The following is a 25,765-nucleotide window of genomic DNA, read 5'->3' as shown; positions in this document are numbered from 1 at the left end:
TATCGCATTATAGCTTGGATTTTTTGAGGTCCTTGGTTGATTGGGTGCTTTTGTCGACTCTGAGAGGTGGGTAATGTATGTTTTCCTTGGCTATGTTCTTTACCTCATTTCTTGTTTTTAATGCTCTTGGAAGTTTTCAGTGCTTAGGTCGTAGACTGAGGACTAGCTTGATCTTGCTTTTGTTGGCCCTATGCCCTAGTCAGAATACTCATTGGTACTTCTCAGTTTTCTTCCGAAGAAGACTAGCATACAGCACTAACTATTCCAAAACTTGTGCAGGTGGTGACGGTGTAATGGTAGATAGATTTAGAGTTGTAGGCTTATGTGGGCACACTGATCAAGTGATCTATGCCACACCTTATACAACATCTATCCAAATGTGGTAGATTTGTTGTTTATCGCTTCAAGATTCGCCTTCATGAGGCATTATGCCACTTTGTGGGGTCTTTGGCATCTAAAACATACACAAGGGGCTCTATTAAGTGCCGTGTTATCGAAGACTCTTTAGACTTCCATGACACTACGGTTGGCCACCACATATTTTGAATGGCCTAGGTACTAGAAATTTAAAAACCAAATTGCTCAATTGAGCCCAAAATCATGGGATTTTGATTAAACAAACCCTTCCATTGCGTTTAGAGCATGCCAATTACCCTAATTGCATACATGTATGCACAAATCCATCAAGTTTTTGCTTGATTTTGAGGGGTGGATTGAAGAGGATTTTGTAATGCAAAATTCTGGTTTTTGGCATAAAAAGTGAAGAAAAATCACTTCTTTTAGTCCCTAAATGGTGGAATTAGGGAAAACAAACACCACCAATTCATTTGAAGCATGCAATTTAGTCAAGTTGAATTTGTGTGTGTGTGTGAAACGATAAGATTTGCACTTAGTTTGAATGCCCGGATAAAGAGGGCCTTTGTGCTTGAAAATTCCTGTTTTTTGGGCTTATCAAGGTGATTAGTACTAATCACCTTGAGGGATGCTAGAGTTGATGTCTGTATAGCTTCTTCTTTTTTTAAAGCCCCCCCAACCATTACATTTATTTTATTTTTATTTTTTAATTTCTTAAAAAAAAACACTAACTTCCCTCTATTGTATTTTTTTATAAAAAAAAACAAAACAAAACAAAACTCCCCCCCCAAAAAAAACCAAAAGTCCACCGTGACCCAGTGTTCGAAAAAAATAATTTTGCCAAAAAGTTAAAAACCTTCATTAGAAATTTGGGAAATTATTAATTGAAGAATTTCTCAAATTTTGGAGGTTTTCCTTCTAAAATTTCCCAAATTTTGTAGGTTTTTGTACCTTCAAGTTAAAAATTTGAAGGTAATTTTCAGAAGTTGCAGGTGCAAATTACACTAAACCCGGGTTTGTTTTTTTCGAACACTGCCACCGTCGGCTGCATTTAAAAAAAAATACAAAACAAAACAAATAAAAAGCCAACCCCCTCTAGGCCCACCTGCCATCACTGCCCCACCACCATCATCGCATGTTCCTCTGCCCGTGCGGCGTGCAACATAAGGGCGGGTTCACATTGGAGTGGCCGAAAACATACTCTCAAACACACTTTTCCAGGTGGAACTCTTACAAAATGCACACTTTCGCCGTCCAAGTGTTCACATAGGGAGGGGGAAGTAAAAGGGAGCCTGACTTCTTCCGCCGCCCACTGTGAACACTGGTGGGGGGCGGCGGAAGAAAGAGTAAACACCATACCAAAAACCATAGAACAAAGCTATATTATGTCCACAAAGCATAGTGTAACTACAAAAATAAAGAAGCCACACTACAAACCACAATAAGCCAGACAAAAGACTTGTATTACAAAGGCTAAATCGGAGTTGGTAGGTGAGTCCAGCTCCTCTAAAGCCGCCCTTCCAAAAACTTGTAGGACATTCATCCTTGCTTGCTCTCTATACATTGTTCGGGCAAGACTATCTCGCCGCTCCGAGCCAACTCCAAGGTCACTCGCACCCCCTTCATTGCCTCCTTGAGCGCGCTCCATTGCATCCTCTATGTCAACTTCACGTATTGCTTGAAGCTCCCTCATGGAGGTAGCTATTGCTCTTCGATCCTCTTCTACACGTCCAGAGCATGCTGACAATTCTGCTTTCGCCTCACGTACCCACTCCATATCAAAAGACTCTCCATGTTGGATACAAATGTTGTGTAGCACAAGACAAGCCGCAACAAGATCTGGGACATGACGTAGATTCATGTCACATCTTTTTAGCAAGATGCGAAACCTTGCCTTGAGCATACCAAACGCTCTCTCAACTGGCATCCTTGTGCTCGATTGAATGAAATTCCAATGGTACTTTAGACGTGTCAACCCTTCCTTGCATCCTTTGAAAGGCACTAACATGTATGGCCGTGCGGGGTAAGCACAGTCGCCAACCAAACAAACCCAGCTCGCCCCTTGCACATGCTTGCCCTATATCACTTCTGGAGAAGTTCAAGGAGTCATGCGCTGATCCGGCCCAACCGACATCATAATTCCATACTGAGCAATTGGCGGCTACTGTTAGTTGTAGCAAAATAGAGTGGAACCCTTTCCGATTGAAGTAGTCAACATGGTTGTCACGGGGTGCAATGATGGGGATGTGAGAACCATCTATCGCACCAACGACGTAGGGAATTCCCCTAAGTGCCTCAAACTCTCGTGCTAAAGTTGCAAGCCGAGATCTTGAAGGCCATCTTATGTACATATTCCGGAGACCCGATTTCACAATTGCCTTAGAAAATGCAAGGATTATTTCACAACATGTGCTCTTAGCGCAACCATAGGTGTCACCAAGGCCCAGTAGTCCATCTCCTGTAGCAAGTCTGCTTAGAGCAATGGCTACCCTATCTTGAATAGACACAGGCACACGGAAGTTTGTGGTTTTCTTTTGCATGAATGGTGCTAGACTCCCACAAAGGTAATGAAAGGTTTCTTTGCTAACCCTAGGATGCCGCTTGAACATGGTAGCACTATAAGCACTTAGGAGATAGCATTTTACAAAGCCTTGAGGCCGTGGATATGCCCACGCTTGTCTGTGTTCATGACCCCTCCTACGGTTTGCAATCTTCCTCAACCTCACAGATCGTGCCATGCATTCGGTAACATGCAACCAAGTCTGCACTATGCACTCATCATTGTGCATGCTTGGTTCTTTAAGCAATTCATAGATCGCTATAGAACACAACCACGCACAATAGAGTGCAATGTCTTTGGACATGCCCATTGTCACCTGCAAATCCAAAACAAGTTGATACATATTAAATTCTCAGCTTATATGGCTTCTTAGGAGCTTAGAAACATTCATAAATCCATACAACGCATAGGAACAAAGCAACGTCGAGATCCCAAACTTTATAAACTCATACAAGAATAATAACAAGAATTTCCTCCGCCAAGGCTACTTGTTGCCCCCCCTTCCTTCCTTAAGGAATTCACTCATTGTGGCATGCAATCCTGCCAATATCTTCAGTCACTCCCTCTCCAAGGCAACATTTTGGCTAGAGGTCTCCTTGAGATGGTCCAATAGATGTTTCCCAGTATCGGCCATTGTGGCCAAAGATTCCTCATACTTGGGAGTCACTCGACGACTTGAGGACATGGGTGCTTGTGGCTTCTCGTCATCTAGTGCTATAGTTACTTCATCCTTGTCACCGCCGGGGAAAGTAGCATCATCCATTGTTGATGAAGAAGCGTGGCTAAGAGGAGTGACCGTGGCTCTATCGTGGTAATACTCATCCACCACATCGAACCATTTACATGTGTGCCTCCTGTCATTGCCAGATACCGAGTTGTGAGCTTTGTCCACTCTATATTTTGCTAGCACCGCTTGCCACTTCTTGCGACAACTTTCACTATCCTTATTGAAATCAAGGTAAATGCCGGCTAGCTTTGTGGCCACCTTTGCCCACAAGTTGACCCCTTGTTTCCCAGGATTGTTGAACTCCTCACTCATGCCCCCCCTGACATGAATGAGTTGGTCAACCCAAAAGTCTTGCCACTTGCTTTTCTTATTGTCGTTGTCGTCATCTTCCCCCAAGTCCACCACCACCTTCTTTTTGGAGTTTCTGGGTTTCTTTGGCGCAGGTTGGGTCTCTGACACAATCTCCTCATCGCTAGGCTCCTTCCTCATGCCACGAACTCGCTTTGGTTGAGAAGATAAAGGGGGGTTATTGAGTGAGTTGGGTGATGGTTGGCTTCCTGGGGAATTGGGAATGGAACCCATGTTTGGGATACCTAGGGGGGATGATCGATTAGGAGGTTGCGCTACCATAGGTGAATGGGGGGGTGAAACATGAAGGGAGAGTTTGGAGAAAAGGAAGGAGAATTGAGCATGGCTTGGAAGCCATGAGGTGGCACATGAAAAGGAGGATGGGAAAATGAATAGAAATTAGAGTGCGGGAGAGAAGTTTGGGAGAAAATAGGATCATTGTCGCCTCGTTGTTGCGATGAATCAAATTCATGGCTCGTGTTGGAATCCATAGTACCTACATCAAACACGAAGAGAATATTAGCACCACATAAATTAAAAACACATAGATAAGTCATGATAATGGAAATGCGATTTGTGAGGGGTCACCTTATGCGCTCGCTTCACGTTGCCTCCCGCCCTTTTCGCACACCCCTAAAAGAAAAACAAAAGCACACAATGTCAAAGGCATGGCAAGTGTACCACAAAAACATTAAAAGAAAGGTAAATGGGTGGATAAAAAGAAAGCATGATTGAAGTGCATGTAAAAGCACCTTGGAGAATGGAAATTGTGAAGCTTAGGCCGGGTTCAGATAAGGCGGCAGCCAAGCTGCCGCCAGCCTGCGATGCAATCACAGAGTGCCCCATGGCACTCTGCGTTCACAGTGGGCGGTGGAAATCCACCCCCCCCCTTGCCACGTGATGGAAGAAGGGGGTTGATATTGTGCCGATCCCCCCCCCCTCGCCCAAAACGGATTCCAGCCATTTTTCCCAACGGCCTTTTTCCCAACGGCCATTTTCGAACGTTCATTTTCCAACATCCCTCCCCCCCCAACACCCTTCAATTTCCTATAAATTAAAGGGTTTAGGGTGAGATTTTGTACCCTCTAGAATTTCTAGAGAACATAATAAAGTGCTGACTCCTCTCTCTCGCCATAAGGCCCGGCCTACTCTCTCTGCTCTGTGCCAGCCACTCAATCCCCGCGTGCTGCGCCCCCTCCAAAGCTGCTAACCTCCACGCAAGCTACAACAAAACGCTTGGACCCTGCCTAGGCAGAAAAAGCAAAGATGGATTTTTTAAATTTTTTTTAAATCCATGGATTCCTTCTCGCTTACATGCAACTAGGCTGCACACAAGCCATGAAATCATCGTATCCTCTACCACCGTGGTGGGCGGGGGTGACAACAGTGCTATAGGTAGTAGCTATAAGCTTATGGGCGGTAATAAGCAGGCCCTTAGTCCATGTGTATGGCTCTCACAAGCGAACGACAGGAGTAAATTTTAAAAAAGCGCAAGAAAAAAGAAAAGAAAAAAGAAAAGGAAAAAGAAAATCCAAAAAAAGAAAAAAAACACAAGAAACACAAAAGCCAAAAAAAAAAGAAAAAAAAACACAAGAAACACAAAAGCCAAAAAAAACACGAGAAACACAAAAGCCAGAAAACATTATTTTCTCCCACTCTCTATACAGATTAAACCAAAAAAAAACCCACACAACCTAGGCCCATATCCCCTCATCGACCCCTACTCTCTCTCTCCCTCTTCTATAGCTCAGTTCCCCTCATGCCAAGGGTGCTTATTGACACACTCAAGGGCAGCAAATGGCTGAGAACACCTGTGTGACACTTCCAATTGGATCAAGCCAGTTGGCCATGGATTCTACATTCATAGAGAGGATGGTCACGAGTATACAAGAAAACCTTAGGCTAGCACTAGGTGACACCACATCTTTGTGTGGTTCCTTAGACGAATCCCAAGACCTAAGTCGACCAAGCATTGCCACTAGCACACTAGCTACTAGTAACACTAGCCTGAACACCACCCCCAACCAAAAACTTATGCCTGATGGCTGAACCAAAGAGGAAGTTGAAAGAGTAGCAACCATGTGGCGATATATTGCAATAAAAGAGGAAATTGAGATTCGTGCTCAACAAAGGCTAACACTTCAACCCTCCCAAGCTGACCCCATAGCTCCCACATCCAACACAAAGTCAACCAGAGGCTAGCCCTTCAACTATGTCCTCTTATGCTAGCCCAAATTCTAGAGGACCCTTAAGCACCTGGACAAATAGATTGCTCAAGGCCCAAGACTGGCAATACAACATTGAGAAACAAGTCCTTATGGATTTGGCTACAAAACAACTATATAGTATTAATTGGCAAGAAATCTTATTGTTTATTGGTGTCTTTGAAAAAGGTGCTGAGAACTTGCAAGAGGTTGCTAATTACCTCATGGGCATAGTACAAAGTGAGTGGCAAATATTGACAAGCCTTATGCCTGCTCAAGAAACTACACCAACCAACCCTACCCTATCCCTAGTGTGCACCCCAACTAGCTAAACCAAGCCAAATCCCATTAGACTTTACAAATCAAGAGTCAAAGAACACCCAGACTACACAACCCTAAAAAATAGAGCTTGAAAACAAATGCATGTCATAGTGCCAAACTCTATAATGAATCTAGAACCTCAAGGGGCACACAATGACCAAACAGAGCCGTTAGTGCCCATTACTCAAGAATTTTCGATACAACCTGCCGCCTCAGAGGCTCCAAAGAACTTGACAAACGTTGGTCCATCTTCTATAGGATATCTAAGCACATGGACGAATGGGGTACTCAAAAGTGTAGATTGGGAATGCAACATTGAGACCTAACTACTCAAGGACTTGTCCACGCACCAAATCTACGAAGTCCTTTGGCAAGAAATTGTGCAAGCTACATCTGGTACCATGAAACGAGTTGAGCATCTTTAAGAGGTTACCAATTGCATTGCTAAGGTAGTTCAGAATGAGCGACACTTACTTGCAAACGCCCTACCCAACAAATATGCCAAGACCACAAGCTCAAGAAAATAAGGTAGAAACTGGAGTGTCGGAACTGGTGGGAACATCACCTCAAAGACAGTCATGTGCTACGTCTATCATGCCACCACTAGGCTTTCCAGCAAAACAAGCTCCAATTACTCCTCCACATGAGGGGGATAACAAAAACAAGATGCTCACTACCAATGTGGCTATGGTGGCAGCCAAGGAGAATGAGTTTCCTTACAAGCTATGAAAATGAATGATATGCCTAGCTCAATTGAGAACTCCACCATGGACCCATAAGGAGGATCGATTGCTAGTGCTACATGCTCAAATGCTAGTTCTATTAGGTCTTTGGACTCTTTAGTGGACATAACTACAACTTCCCCTAAAGATAGCCCAAAATCTCCTCAATCACCTACTTCAAGCTCTAGGGTTATTCAAAAAGAGACCATTGGTACCATATAAATGAACCTTGAGCAAACTTCTCAAAGACCCTTAAGCACATGGACATAAGGAATTCTAAAGGGATAAGATTGGGAGTATAACATAGCAACAAACATTCTTACGGATCTTGTCACCGAGAAATGCTATCTTTGGATTAGCAAGCACTTATGCAAGTAGCCATCGAGGAAATTGGAATCGAACCAAGTCTTCATTTGATGATGATGGCACTAAATAACGCCGTGGAAGAAATGAGAAAAGAGTAAAACATTGTTACTCATTACAAGAAATCTCAAGAGCTCTCAAAGACAGATGCACCTATAGCTGCTCAAGCCTCTAAGCAAGAGGTTAAGCCATTAGCCAATTCACAAAATGCATCTAGCATTACATCCCTGGAATTTTTGACAAAACCATCAACTGCTCTACAAAAGCAAGAAAAGGTCCAAGAACCATCTAACACAAGCATGAATAGAGCCCCATATGAAATCCTAGCTAGTGACCCATGTTCCTCTAGCTAGTGAAACCATGGCCATGACCACATCTTGACACTCTAATCACAGGAGTGAGATTATTTCAAAAGCTGCTACTTCATGTGTTGAAGCACCTATGATTTCAGCTACAACAGCTCTGGAACAAAAAAGAAAAAGCATAAAACTAGCTAGTCCCTATGGAAAAGTGCTGCTATTTAGTGCTTTGATTGATGGGGAACCATGCACAACTTAATCTCTTTTGCTGCTTGGTGGGTAAAGGAGGTCCATGGATTTTTTATGTTGAAGCATGGTTTGATTCCCCCCTTCCTGAGCTATGTTGTACCCTCAAAATCCTTTTAGGTAGCCACGTTTGGAGTGGTGGGGATGTTGTAGACAAATCCATAAGTGCCTTGCCCTTGTCTACTCTTAGTGAAGTAAATGCTAATGGTGGTGGAGTTGTCACATCTCTATTCGAATAGGTTTCCTCTTTGAAGTGTGATTTGGACATTGGGGCACCTTAGTTACGGTCATTGATGAAGAAACCTTGATGTACTTTGGTTGGAGTAAGATGGTAGTTTGTTTTTTCTTAGGGATCCAAATCCAAGAATTTCCTTGATAGAAGCCTTATTCTTGTAGAAGCTCCTTTTGGATCCACCGAGGAGTATTTTGTAGCTTTGATTTTCTCCATTGGTTGTTGTTGTTTCTCCTAATTCTTGTAAGCTTTGGTTTTGGTGGAGAGGAGTCAATGGTTGGACAAACTATTGGAGCTTCTTGGGAAGTCTGCTCCCTTATAGATTCATATGTGGACTTTATAACATGTTTTGATTTTCGTTTATGAGCTCTCTAATTCTTCTTTTTTGGAGTCGTTGATGGAGAAGTTGAGGCTAAAGAATCTTTTATTGACAATGGTCTGGAGGGGGTTGAGCAACTAGCGTCAAATCCATTTAATGGCAATGCTCCCTTCTTGTGATTATCCTTGAGAGCTAGCAACTTCACATGAGGTTGCATAAGGACCAGAGTTTTACAATTAGGATGTTCTACCATATGTTCAATCTCTTTTGCAAGAGTCACTTTTACCTCTTGCACTTGTTAACCAATTGCAACCAAGGGTGATAATCCCTTTGAAGTTACCTTTAGGCAAGACTAGGAAGTCACCAATAATGTGCTCATTATCATAATAGGTGTCAATTTTTAACAAACCAAGAACTTTTGTATTTTTCTTCTTGCTCCTCCTCACTCTAGATTCATCCAAATATAGGGAGGAGATAAATTGAAGAAAAAAAGAAAAACCAATGAGTAAATGCTCACATAAGATGAAGAGTTGACTAAAAAAAACTATGAGTTGACTAAGGACAAGGTTTATTAGTAAAAAACTATGAATATTACTAAAAAACTATGAGTTGACTAAGGACAAGGTTTATTAGTAAAAAACTATGAATATTACTAAAAAACAATGAGATATTTTGGATATAATGATTCAATTTTGACACCTTGGTAAGGAAAAGGGGGCTCTTCAAGGAGGCGCCTATTTCACATGTGTGGTGGAGTTTTAAACTCAAAAATATTGTGATATTTTTATCTCTCCTCTCGCCTGGATCAAACCAAATCAAAAGGGAGCCAAACTAGGTTCAAATCTTGTCCAAATTCAGCCAAACTGAACGTGGAAAATTCTAGAAACTAGTTGGACTTGGTTAGAGGCCTCCCTCACCTATAAATAGATCCTTAGCCCTTTGTAAAAAAAATATGAGAACTATACCATGCCAATATTATACTGATAATGATATTTTCTATTATCCTCTAAAAATCCTCTACAAACTAGAGAGATTGGAGTTTCTCTCTCCCTTCAATCTTCCTTGGAGTCTTCATCAACATACCAAACCAATTGATTGGTTGGGGGCCTCTACATTGATCAAAGAATCAAGCAATCTAGGAGGTAAAGTGTGGTTTATGGTCTTTTTTTTATATCTCCAAATGTTTCTCTCTTCTCCACCCCTCTCAAGCTTGAGAAGCATTCAATTGAATGGCTTTTTAATACAATTGAAGTTCTTTAATGAATTATAGTGATAAAACACATAAATTTTCATTTATGCTTAAATTAAATACTTTTTTTAAAGCATGTCTCTCTCTCCCCCAAAGAATGGTCATCCCTATGACATATTCTATATTCAAATGATGCTTCTCATGAAGCAATTCTCAAATCTAAAAGTAATTTCTATGTTTGACAAGTTAGAGACCAAAGAAGTGGCTTTTTAATGCTTTTATGCTATTTAATTTATGAAAAAATTAGGAATCAAGTCCATAATTGGATATTGATCCAATTAATGGTTATTCTATCATATGATATTAATAAACTTTATGTTTTCAAAATTATTGAGAATTATCAATAATAGTAGCGAAGCTATTTCAAAATTTTTTAAAAATTAACACATAAATCATTTTCATTCATAATATGAAAAGAGAACTTTCTACCATATTCTAGGATTAATCATCCTAGACTAATTGAATGATTCTCATTATAATCATGAAAAATTTGATTTTTATGTTCATGTGCATAAATAGTTAATTAGGAAAAAGAGGAATTTCTAGTAATCCATTTTTATGTTAAAAGAGTAATCCCCACCATGATAATGGAAATCCATGTATTCCAATGAAGTAAGAGAAAAATTGTGATGCTAAAATAATGTATATTTTATTTAAAAATTAAAGAAAGATTTTAGTTAAATTTATTTTTTTGCATAGATAAATTTAAATGATGAAAGAGGAATTTCCACCATATTGGAATTCAAATATTTAAATGAGGAAAGTGTAATTCCTAGTATAAAGAAATTAATGGAGATTTTTATTTAAATTTTAAGAGAAAATTTAGTTAAATTTATCTTTTTGCATTGATAAATTTAAATGATGAAAGAGGAATTCCCACCATATTGGAATTAAAATATTTAAATGAGAAAAGTGTAATTTTTAGCATATTGAAATTAATTAAATTCAAAGATGAATTTTAGATAAATTTATTTTATCTATGAGAAATATTTAAATGGTAAAAGAGGAATTCCTATGACATTTGGAATTCCATCATTTAGATGGGAAAAGAGAAATTCCTAGCATATTGAATTAATGGGTATTTTATTATGAGAAATATTGATGACAAAAGAGAAATTCCCATGACATTGGAATGCAAATAATTAAATGCAAAAAGAGGAAGTCCCATGGTATTTCAGATCCAAGAAATTAAATGGAAAGAAGAGGAATTTTTAGTATAATTCAATTTATGATTATTTATCAAAAGTGAAAATATGGGTAGAATTGATTTCTGTAAAGCCCATGAATTCTTTTATTCAAAAGAGGAATATTGAATATAATTCAATTGAGGAATTGAGAAGGAATATAGAAATAGTCGTTCGAGAAAAGGAACCTTTAATTAGGCCAAGCAATTGGGAAGAAATTTAGAGAAAGTCCTATTATCAGAATCAAACTAGAAAAAGCTACTAAATGGGAATAGCATGTGAAATGGATGTGATAAGATGTCAATAAGATACAATAAGATGTGAATGGATGTAATAAGATGAAAATAGAATGTGATAAGATGTAAATGTTATGCGATAAGATGTGTATGAGATGTGATAGGATGTGAATGGATGTGATAAGATGAAAATAAGATGTGATAAGATGTGATGTAATGGAAATGGTGGATGTGGATGTGTATGTGAAAGAATGGATGTGTATGTGTATGTGAAAGAATGGATGTGGATGTGTATGTGGAAGAATGGATGTGGATGTGTATGTGGAAGAATGGATGTGTATGTGAAAGAATGGATGTGGATGTGTATGTGGAAGAATGGATGTGGATGTGTATGTGAAAGGATGTGATGTCGATGTGAGTGAATGGATGAGATGTAATGTGATGTGAATCAGGATGTGAATAAATGAGATGTGATGTTATGTGAATTGGATGTAAATGAATGATATGGGATGTGGATGGATGAGATGTGATGTGATGTGAATCGGGATAAGAATGAATGAGATGAGATGTGAAATGAATGTGATGTAAATTGAGATAGATGTGAATGAATGATATATGATGTAAATGAATGAGGTGTGATGGGATGTGAATATGGGTAGATGCGAGTGGATGAGAGATGAGGATAAATGATGAAGGATATGATGAGATGAAAGATGATGTGATTGGAAGAGAATAGGAATACCTATGAATTGGATATGGATTAAGTAATGTGGACAGATGTGGAACAATGTGAAAGATGAGAATTCATTATAGAAACTGTATTTATGACCCGTTTTTAAATGACCGTCTTGAGAATGAGGTCATTGGGAGACCTAACTGATAAAGTTGCAATAGCTGATGGTGGAGAGTCAACGAAGGACGTCTCGCATAGCAAGGTCGGCCGAGGTCTTGATTTAAATGGTGAGCTTCCGGTACGATGGATGAGGGACCAAGGAAACGGCCTATGAGTGAAGCGCTAGGTGAACTGCAAAGGATCCTAGAGGGTGCTAACCATATGGTGCTCGGGCTCTGGGTCACGTCAAAGATACCCACACGTGCATCGGGGAAGATATTAGAACAAGGAGTAAGAGTTGTTTTCTGAAACCGGGCATGGATGTGGTTGTTTGACCTTGCTGGTCCTCAACGGATGAGTCCATGGCTCTTTTATATGGATCTATTGGTTGATCTTGCTGATCTTCAACGGAGATTCCATCTTCATTTTTATAAGTGAATATATTGTCGGGTACTATGAGCTATGAGCTATCGAAAAGGCCCCTGAGGGACAGGTGGTGAGCGTTCTGGTTGCCAATGATGCCATAGGTACACCGATGAAGGAATGATTGGAAATTAGGATTCAACCGGATATTTTGGAGGATTATGATCAGTGACACTATGGTTTCATTAAACGATTGTTTTAAAGATAGCTGAATCTGTGAAAAAGGAAATTTCATATTGGGTGTGTAAGTGGTGTGACTGGCGTTAAATTTGCATGAATATCTGGCTAGGGGGCCTGGGAACTCTTTTCCCTGGTACCCGGGACAAAACCTAACCAAATTCCTGATTGGATCCCATCACTACAGTGGTTGGGTGGTTGGCTAACCCATGGGACTCTGGATGGGGTTAGGCTGGACTGATGGATCCGTAAAATGAGACTCAATTCTGTTATAGTACGATAGATGAAGTAAATCTCGGATAGTAATTGTTCTATGGAAAAAGAATCAGCGACGGCTGTGCCTCTTGATGGGGAAAAAAGCGTTGGTTTCTATGATCCAAGTGCAAGTTTCTTCCTTGATCTGACCAAGTGACTCACAGGTTCGGTTGGAGCAGTTTGGTCACAATAATGACCCTGACTACGTTAGAGTACAAATATCCTGGAGGAATCGCCCGTGCTTTCCGGTAGGGAGAAGTTTTTCCTGAGTTTGGTTTTTTAAGAACCAAGGGATTAGTCACTTCTCCGGATATCCGTGGGCGAGGCCCCGAGTGAGGGATCCTACCCCGTACAAGAAGTGCTACTTCCGCTGCTAGCACCCCCGAATCCCCGTTGCGCGGAGGGGGCAGGGATCTTTCACTCTCAAACCTTGCCTATCTCTTGCCTTCAATGCTTGTGCGGGTATGTGTGTGTGAGGGAGGGAGTGAGAGAGAGCAATGCTACACTTGAGGCGTGGTGGTGATGCCTTTTTTGAGCTACTTTGCTGTGCTTCCATTGACGTAGCTACCACGAGGAGTCTCGGATTCAAGCAAACGAGTAGAGGTAAGTGAGAGTTGCCTCGGTAATGCATTACATGTTTCCCATGGCATATTGGGTTTGGGTTGGCGTCTAGGCTCCTTGAGGCATGAGAGAAGAGTCCCATTGAGTGGTCAAAATGAAAAGATGCAAGGGAGAAGAGAGCTTGGACTCTTGCAAACACACTCCCACTCACACAAACCCTAGAAGAGAACACACAAGGTGAGAGGCTAAAAAATCTTCTTCTTCTTCACACAACAAAAAAGGTCTACAAAGAAGACAGTGACTAACATACATAATAGAGTATATACAAGCGGTCCATAATGTGAACATGCTAAGAGGAGTGGGTATATGTGCACTAGTCGGTGTAGTCCAGTTGTAGAATCTATGGCAAAGATATGTCAGTGCAACTACCAAACCCACCAGTAATATAAATGTTGAACGGTCATGCAGGTGCCTCGTGAGTGTCAGCTCATGTTGAGCTTAACATCTCAACACAAAAGGCTCGGCAGGTTCTCCTCAGGCCGTTAATATCTCATGGTTTATAAGCTAGTCGACTATTGTGTATCCCACATCATTGCTCCTGGTTGTCCCAAATGGTGTTCACTTCTAGGAGGGCTCCCAAGGCTTGAATCTAGATAGTCAACATAGAATTCTGACATGCTAAGGGGTTCATTTGAAATGTGTTTAGTATCAACATAGAATTCTGACATGCTAAGGGGTTCATTTGAAATGTGTTTAGTATCAACTAGCCTCATCAGCATGGTTCTTGGCTATGGTGGTAACACCAAACGTGTTCAATATGGGTTTCTTGCCAACATAGGGTTCATTACTACTTTAGTAACATTTAGCTATAGGTACGGTTGGTAAAGCTAATGGCTAAGAAGATGCTAATAATGTAGGCACTCCTGTCATTCTTGCCATGTTATGCAAGGTAGCAGTTAGATGATTCATGATTTCCATACCTCCTATAGTACCCACACCATTGGTTCCATCTTGCTCTCAAGATTGGGAACTCATGCACCATGTGGTTGCTTCTACAAACAGCACACCAAGTCATATCCCGTCTTGGTCCTAGGAGAGGCTTTCCACACTTCTTCTAGTGCTTTGATCATTGCCTTAGCAATGTCTTCTATGCTCTTGGGCTCTTCATTTTTCTAGTGTCCTGGCGTTTGATATTGGATTCCATATTGACCAATGAGTTTAGCCTTCTACTTTCTATGGAAGGGATTCGTGTACAATTATATCACATTTAGACAGTAACACTCCATTAACATCCTATGCCTTCTGGGATGATATAATGTATCATGCAATTGTTTGTCGGAGTTTGGTCAAGACCCAGCACTTACATGGTTCTGGACCACCTAGTTGGCCGCCCCAGAGGACCAATGAGACTAATGCAGTTGTGCCAAATGCAATAAGCCAATGCTAGGACGCTGAGCTACCTGTTTGCCTAAGTGTAGGGGGAGATTGATTATGACTGCAAAGCAGGTTAGTTCCTAAGGCTGCCCTTAATCTGGACAGTAATCCACATCTAGACATGACCAAACTTAACACAAGATTGAATACTGAATAGACAGATATGAGAAGAGAGAAACATTAGTAAGACAAATACCAGTAAGAGAGCAATAGGAGTAAGACAAAGACCAATCCATGTGTCATTCTTGAGTAATAACAATACATTACAATGCCTTAACAAGAACTCTGCTCATCATGAACTACTCACTCAATTCTCTTGTCCCCCTATTCGGTATTGTTCCCCTCCTTTGGGACTCGAAATGATTCTTCGACTATCTAGACAAGAATGCACTCCTTCCCTACAATCTCGGTAGACCAATTCTCTTCCTACCCCTTCTCCCCTTATCTGACTAATCCCCTTTTTCCTACTTATTCTTCAAGAAGTTGTTTACAAGTTTGTTACAAAACAAGAAGGTTCAGTTTGTTGCACAACAGTCAATTCGGGCAGTGATCTAGGCGGCAGGCAAATGGGCTAATTGGCCACCAACACCTGGCTCATGGTGGACGCTGCGCCAGTAAAGCCCACAGTTGCTATTTAGAAAAATTGTGTGTCTGGATTTCCTTTGAGTTTAGAACCTCCCGTCGAGACTCCTTATGACCTGTTTCTAGCCACCTTCGTCTAGTACTTCCTCTGTTCCTATGCCCCCTGCTGAGATGAACTTGATGGGGCGATGTTGGGCATACCTTGGCTCATAAGCCCTCTTCATGCTGCTTACCCAAGCATGCCCTATGCCCATCCTCTCGTCGACCCTTCGGAACTACACATCAATGGGCCGCGCCTTTGGATGCCTTGCCCTTTTCATTGCTTCCACAACCATGCCTACTGTGAAGGCATGGGGCTCTGTTTACTCTAGGGTGATGACACCTTCCTCAAAGATCATCTACTCAGGTTACTTTCCTTGGCCTTCTTTTCCCGCCCTGACTCCTAGACTCTTTTTGGCAAGTCTTCTTTTGCCCCCTTTTCCCTTTTTGCCCAACCTTGGAAGTCCTCTATCATTTTATCCTTTGCTCACACTTCCTTTGTGTGTACCCTCCTCATGGCATCCATTTGCTCCTGTCTTTTCCTGAGGTCAGCGCGTGGACTGCTCGCACTTCTTCTGCGTGTACTCTTCTCATGGCATCCATCTGTTCTTGTCTTTTCCGGAGGTCAGTGTGAGCTATTGTTAATGCAACATTCAACTCATTCACTGTCATTTTTCCTCCTCTTCCTATTGTCACTCTTGTAGGCATAGCATCCTCTACATCCTTTTTAAGGGCATTTATCGTCTACCCCTCCTGTTTCTACTGCTCTTTGAATTCTTCAAAACAAGAGCCTCCGGCTCTTCAATTTGTTCCACTTCATTCTTCAGCTGCTTATTTTCCATTTGTAGCTCTTTTTCCTTGTTGGCGCCTCCCCCAATGGTGTTGGCCTTCTTGCCCACTTAGCTGGGTGCTTCCACAACTTTTGTTAGTTCCAAGCTTGTTAGCTGGGGCTAGATTTAGCTTTTTGGATCCTCCCTCTAGATTTTCATCCTATGAATGGTACGGCACCATTTGTCTGCAGGAAGGTGTGGGGGCTTGCATTACAGTTGTCAATTTGTTTAGATATTCCCCCCACACCTCCTTTAGATCCTGAATTGCATGCCCTTCCCATTGCTCCATCTTTTCTACCTCTAGCTCGTAGACTTCCAAAAACTCTTTGGCATCCACAGGACCGCCAGCCTGTGGCTTTTGCCTTCACCAACACTATCTTGTCTGTGTCGGCCCTAACGTGCACTTCCTTTATGACTATGAGGTGCTCCTCTCTGATCAAGGAAACTTGGCCCTCTATTATAGCCTGGATTTCCCTGGCCATGTCCAGATCTATTTGCAGTTGCCCATTCGTCTGTTCTTTTTGGGCCATTGCTTCCTCCTTCATCTTCTCCACTTCCACTTTAATCTCTAAATTGGCCTTCTAGAGATCCCCAATTTGGCTTTGCATTTCTTCCATGCCTCCATCCTCCTCCTACATGCAGCTCTTCTTACAGGGGTTCCTGCTGGCTCCTTATCATCTGGATGGCCGCATCCTTTTTCTTGATTACCACATGCGCTTGGTCATTTCTTTCAATCCATTTGTCATGCATCATTGGAGGTAGTTGAGAGCTCCCTACACCCATTCTATGTCAATGGAGTCCAGAAAATTTGCAACACTAGTTGTTGCTGCGGAGAGATCAGACCGTGCTTGTTCAAGCTGCAAGCTTGTGGTGGTTGTGCAGCCTCTTGCTGCTTTAGTTGTTGGACAAGATGGACTTGCCAATGTCGGCCAAGTCCTCCTTAAGCTATTTGCTACTTTTTTCTTCTATTGCCCCACTACTCCCTTCCTCCCCTTCTTACTTTTTTCTTCTATCGCCCCACTACTCCCTTCCTCCCTGGCAGTCCTCCCCTTCTTACTTGTCTTCTTCTCACCAAATTCAAAAATCCTTTTCTTTCCTGATGCCATTGGTCTTTTCCTTGTTTGAAACTTGCCTATTCCTAGGGCTTCTCAACTACATCTTCTTTGGGGCTTGCATCCTCCTTTTCTTCTTTGTGGTCTTCCTCCTGTTTTTCGACTCCTACTTGTGCATTAAACATGGCTGTAAGATAGGGGATAATTTTTGTTTTCATATTTGGGTGGTTGATCTTCCCTATCTAGTCCTTCATATTTTGATACGCCTCTGCCCAAGCCACCTTAGTTCCAGCTTTCGCAGCCTTCACCATCCCAAAGTCCTTCCTCAACATGCAATATGGCTTGTGGTGGGTGTGATTGATTATCTCCACCACAAAGTGCATTTGCTTTTGTCTATCTTTGTCTGTTGTGCCTGTGATCTTGAAGTGCTTGGCCTTACCCTCCAGCGGGACCAATTCCTTGATTAGGTCCTCGTCATCAGCTAGTTTGATCTCACCTGATGGGAGCATGATGAAGTTTTACTTTTGCAATTGGTTGCTAACGATCTTGATTGGGCATCCAAATCTTGTCATATGATAGTTTCATAAAGGAACTTTGCTACTGACGATGCCTTGCAGTCTCTCAGAGCCTTGGCTTCTACCCATTTTGTGCAATAATCCGTAGCCCCACCAGAATGTATTTATTTCTTGTTCGCTGAGCAGCTGGCTTGAATGGACCAACAAAGTCCACACTCCACTTATGGAACGGCTTTAGGAGAAATATTGGGTTGTGAGGCATTATGTCTGCATCATTTGGTCACCCTAGCCTCTGGCACATATTGCACTCCTTTGCAAACTTGTGTGCGTCTTTTAATGTAGTCGACCACCATAATCCTACCTGGAATACTTTCCACCCCGTGACCTCCAAAAAAGTGCCCTCTACTTTTTCCTTCGTGCACTTCTGCCCAGCACACCCTTTTGTTCATGTTTGGGATGCATCTTCTCAGTATCTGATCAATGAGCTGACTTGCAACCACCATGAATGACTTGCTCTGGAGAGTCGGCTATTTCCTCTTATCTCTAAACATGTACTCCGGAAAGGACAAGTTAGATAGAAATTGTAGCATCTCATTATACCAATTGGGTCTTTCTCCATCTATGAAGAAGAGCTACACATTCGGGAAATCATCTTCCACCCCCTCTTGATCTTCTCTTGACTCCAGTCTTGACAGGAAATTTGCTACTACTGTGTGCTTGTTTCTGGGGGTGTGCCTTATGGGGAACTTGAACTCTTGTAACAAAAGCATCCATCTGGCCAATTTTTCAGCCAAGTTTGGTTTGTTCACCAGGTATAGGAGTGCTTTGTGATCTACATGAAATTCAAACACCTTTCCCAATAGATAGTGCCTAAACTTCTTAATCGAGTAGATCATCCCCAATGACTCCTTTTATGTGGTGGAGGAGTTCTTTTCAGGTCTGGACAGCCTCCTTCTTGCGTAGTGAACTGGTTTGAACCAACCTTCTTACACTTCGTGCATCAGAGCACTACTAATGGCAAAATTAGAGGCAACAACAAATACATGAAATACCATATCATAGTTTGGCTATTAGAGAATGGGTGGTGCTGATAGTATCCGCTAAATTGTGGAATGTCTCCTAACAAGATCTTGACCATACATATTCTACATCTTTCACCATCAGACTATACAAGGGTATTACCACATTTGCTCCAAAAACCTCATGAATCTACTATGCCACTTGAATAGTCCCAGGAATCTGGCAAGTTCTTTGGCATTCTTGGGTAGCTGGCAGCTTTACAATGATTGCGACCTTGGCTGGATCCACTTCCAGCCCTTCTTCAAATACTATGCGCCCTAACAGGGATCCACTTGTTATAGGCAAAGGCGTACTTGGCTGGATTAAGGATCAGTTTGGCTTTCTTGCACTTCTCGAGGCACATCGTGAGGTGTGTTATGTGGTCTTCTTTCTTTTCGAACACAATAAAATCATCCATGAACACCCTCATGAATGTGATTAAATATTCGCGCAGATTATTTCCTGAACCATCCTTTGGAATGTGGCTGGAGCATTCTTCAGCCTAAAAGTCATTACATTGGAGGCAAGAGCCCCCTATTATGTCATGAAGGCTGTTTTTTATTTATCCTCCAAGGCCATCCGTACTTGTTTGTACCCACTGAACCCATCCAGGAAGGAGTATGTCTCATGCCCCCAGCTACCACATCTAGCAGGGAATCTATGAATGGTAGCGGCGGGAACGGATCCGATATGGTGGAATCATTTAGCTTTTGGTAGTCAATGCGCCGACCCTCAACTTCCCATACTTCCTTATGACAATGACTATTGGTGAAAGCCATTTTGTCCTGTCCCACTGGATAGACGAACCCTACTCTTATCAGCTTATCAATCTCCTCCTTCACTTGTTTGGCATAGTTGGGGTTCACTCTATATCTGCTCTGCCGAATAGGAGTTGCATCCTTTTTTAAGTTGATCTTGTGTTGTTAGAAGCTAGAATAAATCCCCATCATGTCTGATTAATTCTAGCTGAATACATATTTGTAGGAGTTTAGCAATTCCAAGAGCCTTCCTCTGAACTCTTGATTCAATTTGATGATGACTCTGACTATTTTTAGCTCTTGGTCGTCCCCCAAGTTCACTTCTCCAAGTTCATCTTCCTGGACTATGATGTTCCGCTTCTTGAGTTGGTGGGCTTCCTCCTACTTTGAGAGCCATCATGGCCTTTTCTTGCTCAGCAGCCACACTGTCCTAAGTGCCCTCCTCCTCTTCCTTTACACTTTCTTCATTTATAAGCACTTCAGGGTGAGCCACCAGGACTTCTGGATCGTATCTCTGTACAATCCTTTCGATATCCACCTCAAATAGTGATAACAGATCTAGATTTTCTTTCATGATCTGCTCTTCTTTGAAGTCTTCTACCCCTTCTAGGTAGTTTAGGCCTTCTGCATACAATGGTCTACTGGCCATATTTAGCTTGTCTTTTCCTACGAGATGTAGACCTTCTTTTAGCCCCTCTGGATTGTGATCTTGTCCATGTCCCAGTTATGCTTGATCCTTCCACTTGTGAGCAACGGTCTTTCCAGTATCATGGGATATGCACCCGCTATCTTAGTCATTTTGAGGACTATGAGCACAGCAGTGAACATTCATCTTGCCACTTCTATTTATTCTCCCCTGATTATTCCAACTGGTCAGACTCTTCTCTGGTCAACCATGTGGATCTATCCTCCATCCAAAATGACCCTCACATTGTCTGCCCTCTAATCTTGATGGTCACTTCCATAACGGACATGTCACAGTCCTAGACTGTTTCCACATTCCCACTATCTGCCCTCTGATCTTGATGGTCACTTCTTTCGGAATGGACATGTCATAGTCCTAGACTTTTTCCACATTCTTGCATTCTGCTACTGGATTTTTTGGTTCATGCAAGGTCATTTGCACCAATTTCTCATTTGGTACTATGGCCTAAAGTAGCTTTTTCTTGTAATTGGGAACTAGATTCAGCATTTGGTCCAGTGCGATATTCAATTTCATCTTACTGGGATCCTCCCATAGGTTTTATTCCTTCACGAAGTTGGATTTATCCTTGTCAATGGTGGGTATACCTTGGCCTCTATAAATTCTTCCTTCTTCCTCATTTGCTGCCCTTTCCTTTTCCTGACTTTCCCTTGTCAACATTGAATTATAAGCTTGAGGACTTGTAAGACTAGAACTTTGATTCTCCACCAAACCATATCCCAAATGGACCCTAAATTCATGGTTATATAGGCCTAAGTGATGCATGACCTTCCAACTTCATCCCCTTGACCTTTCATTGGCTAGGCATGGTTTTTCATTCACCAATGCCTCGTTAACTACCCCTAGATAGGGGCGCCTACTTCTATGGCCCTTGGGCTTCCATTGTGCACCATTTACTTCCCTTTTACTTTCACTTTAATACCTATTAACCATTGCTTTAGGTATTTCCCATTTGAAATCCCCTAAACCTTATTTATATGCAAACCTTTTACATATAAATAATCTTTTCTAGTCTTACCTCTTAGTGTTTCCTGTCAATTTTATAACATTTCTTCCCCCTTGAAAGATGTGTTTTGGTCCTCAAAAACAAACTTTGGAAACCTTTTCTTCCCAAGTTGATCATTCTTCTAGTCTATCTTTCCACTTTACTACACATTCTTTAAACATAGAATGTCTAGTTTTCTTTTCTCGATATTCAAGAATCTTTTCAAGCTCATGTGGAAGAATACGTGGTTCTATAAAACCAACTATTACTTCTTTTCCAATGATGTTATTATTGTTCTCCATCTTGCATTTCAATCGACCAACATAAAACACAAGATGTACTTTAGATCCTTCAAGTAAAGCTACCGTGTAAGCTACACTTCCACCTTTTTTAAGTATTGTGTAAGGACCATAATACCTTGGACTTAACTTTGGAACTTTTTCACTTTTTAAAGTTTTTGACTTTTCAAAAACCTTTTACATAAACTAAATCACCTTCCTCAAAATTAATTGATCTTCTTTTACATTTCTCATAGCTAATAGAATGATCTTGTGCTTTTTAACGTTACAACGTTTAATAGGTCCTCCTTGTCTTTGAGAAAGTCTTTTACACTTTGTAATTTTTATTTTTGTAACCCAACTGTTATGGGTGCTCTAAGTTGAAATCCTTACATTAGCATAAATGGACAAAAATCGGTAGTAGAATGTTTAGCACTATTATAAGCAAATTCTAATAATGGAAGATACTCATCCCAATTGTTTTGCTTATAAAATTAACATCTTCTCAAAGCATATCTTGTAGGACTTGATTATCCCTTTCTGTCTGTCCATTGTTTTTTTGTGGATGTTCAAACATACTCATACTAAGTCTAGTATCCAACTTTTTGAACACTTCGTTTCCGAAAATGGCTTGTAAACTCTATATCTCGGTTGCTTACTATATCTGATGGCAATCCATACAATCTATATGTTAGCACATTTTCCTTTTAAGTAAGCCAGCAACTCACTTTCTAGTTAAGTAAAACTCATTTCATTTATCATGGGTGCTCGACTTGGAGCATCTGTCATGACATTAAATTTTCCTTTTTCTATATTTGATTTGAAAATCAAACTCTTGTAAGATTTCAGCCGATCTACCCTTCCTACCTTTTAACTCCTTTTGAGTACTTAACCATTTAAGACTTTCATTGGTCAGACAACACTTCAAAATTAGCACCATACAAATATTAAGCAAATAATTTATTTTCCCTCAATAATTGAAATACTTCTCTAAGGTGCTCAATATGTTTTTGTTCATTTCAAAGACTAATATATCATCAATAAAAACCACCACATATTTTCCTAAATAAAGATGAAGTATAGTGTTCTTCATGGTTATTGGAGTAGCGGGAGTATTAGCTAAACCAAAAGGCAAAACTAAAAACTCAAAGTGGCCAAAAGATGTCCTAAATGTTGTTTTTGGCACATGTTCAATTCTAATTCTTACTTGATGATATCCAGACCTTAAATCTATCTTACTAAAATATTTAGTACCTTTGATTTGATCAAACAACTCATCTATCCTAGAAATAGGAAATTTATTTTTTATTATGATTACATTTAATCCACAATAATCTATGCACAAGTGCATTTTATTATGATTGCATTTAATCCACAATAATCTATGCACAAGCGCATATATCCATCTTTTTTCTTCACCAATAATATTGGTGAAGTCTAAAGAGACTTACTTGGCCTACTAAAGCCTTGTTCTAAATATTCAACCAACTTATTTTGAACTTCTTGTCTTTCAGTCAAACTTACTCTATAAGGTGACTTACTATTTAGCTTTGAATCCTTTAAAACTTCTATGGGATGATTTATCCCTCTATCCTGAGGTAAACCTTTTAGCAATGTTTTTAAAAAAAACACCTTTAAATTATTATAATACATTGTTCAAAGCTACTTCACAAATACTTGAATCAAGCTCTTCAGAATGGTATTTAAACTGAACATTGTATAATAGGAAAAACATTTGTTCTATTTCATATCTTGATGAAGCTTTTGGAGCTCAATATTACATATCAAAGGAGAATATGGTAGATTGTGCTCTCCTTGTAATGTAATAAATTTTTTTTAATGCTCAAATATTAGTATATTATGCAAATAGCTTCTCAAAAGTGTTTTCCCCAGTGAAAATAATTCAAGTGTGCACTGTTTTTCATTTAGGCTTATCATCGCCATTCCCAGTAAGTTCTTGTCTTTCGAACTTAGGACAATTTCTTTTATCATGTCCCAACTCATGTGACAAGAGAAACGATTTTTTTCTTTAATCACTCTCTTAAAATCTTTCTTTTTTAGAAACTTACTAGGATTGGATTTTTGCTTTTTTAAAGCTCATCTTTTTAAAAGAAAAACCCTTTCTTTTTGGAGAGCCAAAATTTTATCCATGAGGCTTGTATGAAAAATTCTTATAATTTTCTTTATGATTATTACCCATGGTATCTTCAAACTTTTTTGCAAATCCTAATATAGCCTCATCTAAGTTTTTTGGCTCTTTGGAGTGAACTTCCTTCTTGTACTCCCTTTTCAGGCCTCTAATAAAGCCTCTTACTTTTTTGAAAATTGTTTATTCCCTTAAGTTTTAAGATAATTTCTCTATAGCAAGCTATATATTGAGTGAGATTTAAATTCCTTTTGTTCCATAGAATAATTATCCCACTCCTCCCAATTCTTATCTTCTTCATTTCTAGGAAGATATTCCTTTAAGATAATTCCTTGAATGAATCCTAAGAATCGGATACTTGCCTAGCTTCCACTAAACTCATCCACCACTTATAAGCTTTACCTTGTAAGGATAGGCTAGCTTCAATGTGGCGGTGATGATCAGGCACATTTCTTAAAAGATGCAAATCTTGCCATTTTTGTAGAAAAATATGGACTGCATCTTTATTTATTTTCTTCTCTTCTCCACTAAAAGTGGGTGTCTTTAAATCTTTGAATACCATACCCTGGTCTCCAGTTTTGGAACCCTCTTCAATTATGGTTTCATTCAATCCTTTTTCTAGAGTTTTTTCCCTTCCCTCATCAATGTTACTTTTAGATATTTCTTTTACTCCCAATCCTTCCCCTCCCACCATCAAGGAGCTAAGAAGACCCATCATTTTCTCAAGTTTATTTTCTATATTAGAGATTTTTTCTTTCATTTTCTTCATTTCTATATCCTCATACTCATTAAGATCTTGTAGTATCTTCTATGTGGAAAGAGGACATTGGGTTTTCCTCCTTCTAACCATTTTCATCCTTCCCACCTTGAGAATCTATTTACTCTAACAATAAGCAAAATGGAAAATTTCTTATTGTTAATCCCATTTTGGATTAACAAACATGATCCTCCAATTGAGGACATTAATAAGTGTCATGAAACGGTACTATAAAAGTTGTACATTATGAGATATTGGCCACCCAAGGCCTAGTTAAGTAAATTTTGGGTGCCCAAGTGTGAATAAGGGCCAAATGTATATAAGGCATTTTCTCATAATGAAAAGACACAATCCCCTTTGTGCTATAAAGAGCTCTTCCTTGTGTCTTAAGAGAGATTGAGAGAGAGAGAGAGCATTCTAGCATTGTTCCTCTTCTATGCTTGTATGATTCATGCTTGTGTGACTTTACGGTGATAGCGTGGAGGTTGGAGCTTAACAAGTGAGCTTAGAGGCCTCAAGGGACTCAAGTTTGAAGCATTGGTGATAAGTGCCCTATGACAGTTGTGATCTATTGCTCATCCTTTAGGTGAATGCATTGAGTTCCCTCTTGGAGATGTAATAGCCCATAACATTTTTGGCGGCTGCCATGGAAACACCTTTGTTTCTTCCATCCTCTTGGAGTTTCAGCTCCCATTGCATAAGATTCATAATTGCCCTTGCATTCTGGTAGTGTATTGTGTAGAAAATGAATGGATAAGATTTGTGTGGTGGTAAGAAATGGTGTGAAATTGGTTGTGATGTTGTGTATGTGTGTGTGGTGGAGTGGTCTTAGAATAGAGCTTCACTGTTTTTCTTGTTAATTTTGATATTTGCATCATTGGAAGCATCAACGTGAATGAGCAGGTTGGTGTTCTGTTTTCTTCTTTTTTTAAAATTCACAAAAATCAAAAACATGAGGAGCCATTAACTGTGCCATGAACTTGTATTCCACTCCTTAGGGGTGGCACAATCAATT

General features: G+C 40.3%; 1 protein-coding gene across 1 annotated transcript; it reads right to left on the bottom strand.

Moving 5' to 3' along the window:
* Window positions 1-3,074: 3,074 nt before the first annotated feature.
* On the bottom strand, window positions 3,075-4,278 carry LOC147640065 (uncharacterized). The gene is made up of 2 exons (XM_086822966.1): window positions 4,235-4,278; window positions 3,075-4,198 (listed from the first exon to the last, which is right to left on the bottom strand). Exons 1-2 carry the CDS (start codon window positions 4,269-4,271, stop codon window positions 3,471-3,473), a joined length of 765 nt encoding a protein of 254 aa, XP_086679092.1. The 5' UTR covers window positions 4,272-4,278; the 3' UTR covers window positions 3,075-3,470.
* Window positions 4,279-25,765: the final 21,487 nt, after the last annotated feature.

Source organism: Cibotium barometz, chromosome 3 (assembly GCF_041138505.1).
Source record: "Cibotium barometz isolate CiBa-2024 chromosome 3, ASM4113850v1, whole genome shotgun sequence".
NCBI classification, from domain to species: domain Eukaryota; kingdom Viridiplantae; phylum Streptophyta; class Polypodiopsida; order Cyatheales; family Cibotiaceae; genus Cibotium; species Cibotium barometz.
This window is presented reverse-complemented; position numbering and strand designations above follow the sequence as displayed.